Raw genomic sequence first — 8510 nt, forward strand, 5'->3', positions numbered from 1 at the left:
GGATGTATACCTACCTGAGTAAAGATCTGATCCTAATCACTAATATTATGGATCAGATATCTATTCTATATATATACAAAGCATAACTACCTAATATACAAAAATTGCTAATATTATGAAGTTCACGTTGGCGTTGATAAGTTGGGATTGGCGTTGGTGCTGGTGGTGGTGGTCAACGTGTAGAGTTTGACTCATCAGATCATAAGGTATGACCTTACAATCTCCTCGTATATGATGATGTCAAAACAAGTTATTCCAAATTTTCTCTCCCTAAAAATGAAAACTTCAACTGGCTGTGATACGTTGCGACTGGTTCCAAAATGGTTCGCTTCCTTGTTCACATCCAAAGACTAGAGATGCATTCATGGATCACTGTCATGAATGATACTTGATAAAGGTAATATTTTTATATCCTTAATACTTGAGATGCATATATGGGACTTGAGTATGGGGATTGTTATACTTTGATGTAGTCAAATGTTGTTATTTAAACAGACAGTTATAAAAGCTATTGTCAGGTATGATGTGAACCATGCAAGAGGCGTATGTAGTCAAGACGAGATTTATTCCTCTCATTCATTGAGAGTTAAATATCTAAGGCATTATCTAAAGTTGAACACTTAAATGAGATTGACTACGATCTATATCTCATGTTCAACATGATGTTTGTAGAAAATGATAATTGATAACTTTCCTTAAACACCAGTTGTAGTTTTGGGCTTATGGGGAATTGAACGTTGATAAAATGGCACAAATCATATGTTGTTGGGTGAAGTAGAATGTTGCAAGACGTTCACCACTGTCTATATCAATCTAATATGAGTCTTGCGCAAGTAGGATATTGAAAGATCTTGTATACTCAAGAGTCATATTATAATGATATTGTTAATTAACATATGATCCTAAAGGGTCGCACTAACAACAACTTGATATAATTGATTATTTATTAGAAATTAATTATAATAAATATTCATAAACACTTATAATTAATTCGAAATTATTTATTTCATGGAAATAATAACTTTTAATGGTATGTAACATAATATATATCATATGGTATGATTTATTAAGTTATGTACAACATTTTGGTCTAGAAAGACTTTTTTGTCTTTTACCTAAAGGTTAAGGTTTATAATTTATAAACTAGTTTATAAAATTGATAAAGTTTGTATTCTTTTTTCTTCTCAATGCCGTAGATTGAGAGGGAAAGAGTATGCATGGTCTTTTGATTTGTTTAATAAAAAACATGACATGTCTTAATAGCATGGGGGCATGTAACATTAGGTTCATGCGTGCTTAAATGGTTAAGGAATTGTGGGTATCGTTTTAACTTTAATACAATACATGAGGCTTTCATTCTTGATCACTCTTTTGCTCCAAAAATCGTAAATGCTCTCTCCGTCTCTCACTCTTATCTTGAAAAAGTGTTATAGGCTTCTTGTTACTTGCATTTGCTCTCTTTGAGTCATACTTAGGTTTGGCTCAAAGCTTAAGAGTTCATAATACTAGCATCTTCTTCAAGTTGGTTTCTTGTTGGTATTCACAAAGGAAAGGATTCCATCCACGTTCTTTTACAACTTCCAAGATTTACCTTGAGGAATCATTGACAACAAAGGTTGTTATTTCTTTTACTTTTCTATGGTTGTTGTTTTCTTTCCATTTCTTGCAAGATGATCCTTGGTGGTATAACTTGTTTATATTTATTTCGAAATTTCAAGTCTTTTGTTGCTAAAATCTCGAGTTTTTGAAACTAATTTGGAATAAAAATCCAACATCACATTGGAGCCTTCCCCGTTCAGAGGAACTACCTGAAGAACATTTAATCCACAACTATAAGTCAACGCTTAGTTAGTTCCCCAAAATATCATATATCACAATATATAAACATGCATACAAAAAATGGTTCACGACCTCTCGTCGTTCCACCAATAACGGGTGTATCCGGACTCACAGTCTGTCGTCGTTCCGTTGTCAACACGAGTCTATAAGCTCACGCCCTGTCGCAGTTCCGCCGTCAATTCCTCATACAAACATAATGAACGAATCATGTAAAAAAACATTCAATCATACATAGACTATGCTATTCAATAGATACAACTCTACTTCACTATTCCATATATCCTAGCATACAAGGTTATACATTATAATATATAGTATAGTGATATGACTCACCTGAACAATTTCGAAACAGCTTAGTAGGTTGGTTTGCAGAGAGCTTAACCAACACATAACAATCTATAATATATTATACTAGTTACTGACTATAATATTTAGATCCTTCATTAATCTCAAAATATACTTTCATGGCTATCAAATAAGGATTAGTCAGTCAAGACAGTAGGGAGGCATGACTATTTCAATGTATATCCTTTTTGAAATCCAACAACCAGGGTCTATCTTAGACATTTCTCCCGTAAGTAGATCAATCAATACTTTTAACTAGAATCGGTGACTGGTCTATTAATATAACAGAGATTATGAATATACCCCGTTATAGATAAGAGTAAGTGTAACTTACTCGATTTGACGAAATCTGAATCGTCATGCGTAGAACTTCGACGCCTACTTCCTTATTTCTTTCCAAAACTTCCATCGCTTCGCTTCCGATATTTTATTATGAGGAATCGAATCACGAAGGACCAAAATCTCGAGAGGGAGAGAAAGATTCTTGAAAGTGAAAAGGTGCAAGGAATAAGTGAGGGGTAACCCTCTAAAATAGAGGGAGAAAATTCAATAGACGTGTTGTGGCTTCTATAGATATGACTCCTCGACGTTAAGGCTGATAGGTGGCATTTATGACGGGTAATTGGGAGGTTGGGCGGTTGTATCATTAGATGTGATCAGTTGCCCTTCTAAGCTGTCAGTATCCTATTATTTTCGTGTTAACTTCGGAAAATCATAACGTCTTCATATGACATTCGATTTCGACGTTCTTTATATCAACGGGTTCGTAATTTGGTCTACTACAACTTTTATGTTGAGAAAATTGGCTAAAACACAGCATATTTATATTGAATATTTTAAGGACTAAAGCTTATTCTTTATTAATCTGAAAGTGAAAACAAGGTCTTACATCTAGATCGGGATCTTGATCGTTTTCTGCTTTGTAAAATTGTGATTGTAAGATCGATACGAGTAATAATATCCTATCAAAACATTTTAAAACTTAAAAAATATATTTTCTTTTCCATCCATCAGTTAACATTTTAATTTATAATAAATTCTTTAAACCTTAAACATGCATCTCTAAGAAATTATTTAACAATAAAAATCCAAAAAGGGTTTCTAGAGCTCATATTTAATAATAATGATCTTATGATACAATGCTACGATCATACATCGATCTTATCCAAAAAATGGCTCATGTATAATCAGAATCATTTTACGTAAGTATCATCGTAGAATCGTATGATCATACAATCGGAATCACAATTTTAATAACATTGATATCATATGTTTGAAAAAAAAATTAATATAATTTGTTTTTTAACTTTTAGATTATTATTTTTACTCCACAGAAAATATTATAAGATAATATTATCTGTCAATCAAAGAAATACAATAAGATAATAGTAACATAATATTTATAATATTTTTGTGTCGGATAAAAAATATTACATTAACAAAATAATTAAAAAAATTAGTTTTAAAAAATCTTTAAATTTTGATCTAAAAATTATCATATTCTATCTCTGATCGGTTAAATATATTAACAATTACAAGTTTTTAAAACTTAATTACTAAAAAAGAATTATGACATGTGTCACATTTAATGTTCATTTAATGAAATTTTAGGATACTAATATGACATATGTCATCATTTAAATGGATGGGAGGATTAGTAGGATCAAAAGGCATGAGGATATTTAATTTCTCTTAACAAATACAAAACTCAAATTTAATACTTTTGTAAATATTTCCCTTTAACAAATACGAAACTCTAACTGTTTACTGTTCAAAATTTTATGATTAAATTAAGTTACTTAAAATCCTTTTATACTTTATACAATGATTTTCATGAAATTTGGAAGCAAAACTTATGTACACTTTGTTTTCTTTAATAAATAAGTAAATAGTACTTATAAGAATTCGCTATGACAAACAATTTAAAATTATATGTCACCCACCCCCTTGCAAGGTCTCCGCCTCTCCATTTTCTTACAGGAGAGGATAGCGAAGGCCTCTATCCCTCTCCTCTTCTCTATATAACAAGATATATCTTCCGCCATTTCCGAATCTTTTCTTCTTCTTTCTCCTCCCTTTCTCTTTGTTCATCTTCCAACTTTAAAAGACTCATTGTGAAACTAAAACAAACTGTGAATTGCCCGAAAGGGCGCCTCTTCTCTTTTCCTATGCCTCCAATCAGGTTTTAGATTCTCAATCCAATTGGTCATCTTGTTATTCTCACTTGGTAAATTTTGGCTATAGCAATCCTGGGTTGTTGATCTTTTTGATCAATTTATAATTTTGAAGTACAAAAATAAACAGATTTTTCTTGTTATTGTAGGAATTCCGATTTGTGGGTTGATTGAGTATCGATTTATCGAAGATCCAGTGCTCTTTGATTAAATCCGAGACTACCCATTTCTCAGTTACAAATACTCATCAAACTTTCTGGTATGATTATTGTTTAATAAAAATTGGAACTTCTGTTTGTTCGTCTTACTTAATCTGCATTCCGATGCTGTTGCATCTGAGATATATTGGTCAATTACTTACAGATTGTCGGTTATCCGACTTACTGTGTGAATTACATATAAGATAGTTAGATCTATATTATGATATTCAAATACTACATTATTTTTCTGTGAGTGATGTTCATCCAATTGAAAATTCAGATTTGAAATACGAAATTGAACAATGTTGAGTTTATGCATATAACAGAAATGGACCATGGGAAGTTGTTCATCGGTGGGATTTCATGGGACACCAATGAAGATAGTTTAAGGGAATATTTTCAGACTTTCGGTGAAGTAATTGAAGCCGTAATCATGAAGGATCGAATCACAGGTCGTGCTCGCGGGTTTGGTTTTGTAGTTTTTTTAAACCCTGTTGTCGCTGAAAGAGTCGTCAAGGAAAAACATATCATAGATGGTAGAACAGTGAGTTCCATTAACCATTATCATCTCTCATTTCTCTTCTTTTTCTTCCAATTTTACTGATTTCGATCATCAGGTAGAAGCAAAGAAAGCTGTCCCTCGGGACGATCATCAAACCATTAACAGGAGCAACAATGGCAGCATTCATGGTTCCCCTTCGCCAAGTCAAACCAGTAGCAAAAAGATTTTCGTCGGAGGTTTAGCGCCAACAGTCTCAGAACTCGATTTCAAGAACTATTTTGATCAATTCGGGATAATTACAGATGTGGTAGTGATGTATGATCACAACACCCAAAGACCTCGAGGTTTTGGATTCATTACTTATAAATTAGAAGAATCCGTTGACAAAGTTTTGCTGAAAACGTTCCATGAACTCAATGGTAAAATGGTGGAAGTGAAACGTGCAGTTCCTAAGGAGATATCTCTAGGGCCTATTCGTAATTATGGATTAAGTAGAGTTAATAGTTTTGTTAATGGATATAACCAAAGAACAGATGGTAGGTTTAGTTTAGTGAGTGGTGTTCGGGGTGGATTACCACCATTCAGCCTATCTAATGTAGGACCCAACTCCGATTCCGGTTTAGGTGCGAACTATGGAGGGAATGGAATTGTTAATTCCGGTGTTGGATATGGGCGTGTGTTGAACATAAACCCTATGTTTAGTGTCAGTTCAAACAGATATGCCATGGGAGGTGGTGGAACCGGAAATGAATCTCTCATTAGCTCACTAAATCACAACATATGGAGTAATGGGAGTCAGAATTATAGAAACGGTTCAATTGGTGATTCCTTTGCTCCTGGAATTGGATTTGGTAGTAATGGAGCGATTTGGAGTAATCTTGATTCCGATCAAGGTGGTATTGGTGGTGGTGGGAATTCTAGCTTCATTGGTAGGAATCCTATTGGATACAGAAGAAATGGTGGTAATAGCATTACACCAACCTCTTTGTATGGTGAGATTAATGGCGGTGGCGGTGGCGGTGGTGGTGGTGGTGGTGATTTGTTTTCTGTGGACCCCACATGGCGGCCATTATCGCCTGAGTTGGAAGTACCTGGTTTCTTTGGTTATGGTTTTGGAAATGGATCGAATAGAGGTATATCATACATGCCAAGTGTTATGAATAATATAGCATAGCATACAAGCACATAACACTTACCTTCTTGTTTGATACTATTTGATTTCAGGAATTGCTACTTAAAAAGTTATAATTTAGAGCTAACAGAAGAAATCACACGAAGCCGTTTACAATGGAGAGTGTTTACGTAAGGTTTTATTGAAGTTTTTTTTGAGTCTTGAAAATATAGGTTTTGAGAATTATGATTTTATATTATGATGAGATGCGAAGCTTTGATCGTGAATATATACTATATAGAGTGGAATGAAAGAGGTTAATTTTCTTGTTTTTTGGGTTTTTATGTGTAAAATGTTTCTGTTTTTTTGTTGAGATACCTTTGAAAGAAAGCAAGTGTGTATTTGTTGTTATAGAATAGATTCACCAAACTCTATTTCTAGAAACGGGTTAGGTTTATTTTTGTTGGGAAGTTTATGTTTTGATTACATAATGGCGACTTTTAACCTCCTAAGATTGATTTTTAATGATAGGAATAATGAAACCACATGGAGTCTAATAATACTACTAATAATAGTAATAATAATAATAATAATAGGAAAATATTCTAAGTTTAGATTAGAAAATGAAACTTGCTGGAATAAGGAATACCAAACCCAACCACCTAATATGTAAAGAATAAGAAACTTACCATAATTAGATAAAGAAAGCAAGAGTTGAAATGTATTGGTCAAGATGCTTTTTTTTGCAAAACTTTCGAAATCATGTAAAGATAAAGTTTGACCAATTAACTTTGATTGTTCCCTTTTTCAATTTCAAGATTTAAGTACCAAATTTATTTGATTTTTAGGGAGGGGGAAACATGAATGACTATTGAACCCTTTTATTGATAGAAAAGCTTTTTATACGATATAATTCAAATGTATTGAGGTGAAACATGGTAATTAAAAAAATGTTTTACAATTCCGTTTGTTTTGGAAAAGCCAACATGTGCCACACAAAATGAGGAAACTTGCCACCACATGATTTTATAAGATATTCTAATTCTAATAGTTTGAACTTTTCTAAAGCTTCCACATTGCATATTTCGGTATTCTTTGGTGGTCCATCGGCTTTGGCACAATCTTTCTTTCATAAGTTAAAAGCTTTGAATCGAATTTCAATCTTTTAAGTGCAATGTTCCTAAATACTAAATGTCAAACCGAATTCAATAAGTAATTCCATTAACCCATGAAATAGCAACATCTAGTGGGACACATAGTGTTAGAAATGTTTTATTAACCAAATGTTTTTAACAATGCTTCACGGGTGACGAAACAAGAGATCTTGTAAATATATAAGGAATGGAAAGTGTTTTAGTTTTGATGGAATGAAACAAGAATTGCATAATACAAAAAAGTATATGAGCAACCACGCAAAATGTAGCAAATGCCATAGAGGGTGTTATACACTTCAACAACAAATTCCATTTCTAAGTTTAAAATTACTTTATCTATATATTATCACCATTACATACAAATATTTGATCTGGATTCAGGCCCACAAGATTCTCTTTCTAGTGTATATCAAATGGTTGATGAATAAACATTATAGTGTAAGTCATTTTCCACGAAAGTATCTTAAAAATGGACCCAAATATGCAATATGACAATCACCTATAACATCATAAGGCTCTCATAACGTTAAATTATTGTGTTAAACTCTGGGGAGTGGGTCAACATAAGGTTCGACACCACTATGGCATGCCGAAGTGAGAGGGCGCACGACAACCCACTGCCGAGAGAGAGAGGGAGGGAGGGAGGGAGGGAGGGAGGGAGAGAGAGAGAGAGAGAGAGAGAGAGAGAGAGAGAGAGAGTAACGGCTATAACAGCTAGTTTTCAATTTCCTTTTGGGCAAATATCATAAAAGCCCTAACTTTTACACACTTAATTGGAAAAAAAAACCCTATATTTAATTTTTCATTCACCGTGGCCTCAATAATTACGCATAGTTATCAATTAAAAACTAATAGTCTGATAACAAACGGTAACCTTTCTCAGTCAGTCACCTCTTTCGTTGAAACAACATCCATCACCTTTCACTCCATAATTGTTCATCTTTCAGAACTCTCACCCTCAAAAGGGTTTCATGCATATGAACATTGGGTAGAGGGGTTTGAAAATGGATTGTGAAAATCACCATTTTCATTTTGTTGAGCTCGAGAATTCGTTGTTGATACACACTATGCTAGTGCAAGGTAAGTAGATGTTAACATGAAATTGAAGTGTAAATGGGTTTTTTCCTCATGTAAAGATCACTACCAAGTTTATTTTTTCATATTTAACAGATGGATTCTACTTCT

The 8510-nt window shown here is 33.3% G+C and overlaps 1 protein-coding gene across 2 annotated transcripts; it reads left to right on the forward strand.

Moving 5' to 3' along the window:
* Nucleotides 1–4115: 4115 nt before the first annotated feature.
* Nucleotides 4116–6503, forward strand: LOC145125674 (heterogeneous nuclear ribonucleoprotein 1-like). Of its 2 annotated transcripts, none has more exons than XM_079061096.1 (5): nt 4116–4411; nt 4508–4617; nt 4885–5102; nt 5176–6193; nt 6285–6503. In XM_079061096.1, the coding sequence occupies exons 3-5, from the start codon at nt 4887–4889 to the stop codon at nt 6296–6298; spliced, it is 1248 nt and encodes a 415-aa protein (XP_078917222.1). In that variant the 5' UTR covers nt 4116–4411; nt 4508–4617; nt 4885–4886; the 3' UTR covers nt 6299–6503. The 2 variants fall into 2 exon arrangements, with proteins under 2 accessions (XP_078917222.1, XP_078917223.1); XM_079061097.1 differs by having other exon boundaries at nt 4116–4366.
* The last annotated feature ends 2007 nt before the right edge of the window (nt 6504–8510 follow it).

Source organism: Lactuca virosa, chromosome 7 (genome assembly GCF_052849685.1).
Source record: "Lactuca virosa cultivar CGN04683 chromosome 7, Lactuca_virosa_CGN04683_v6, whole genome shotgun sequence".
Lineage (NCBI taxonomy): Eukaryota > Viridiplantae > Streptophyta > Magnoliopsida > Asterales > Asteraceae > Lactuca > Lactuca virosa.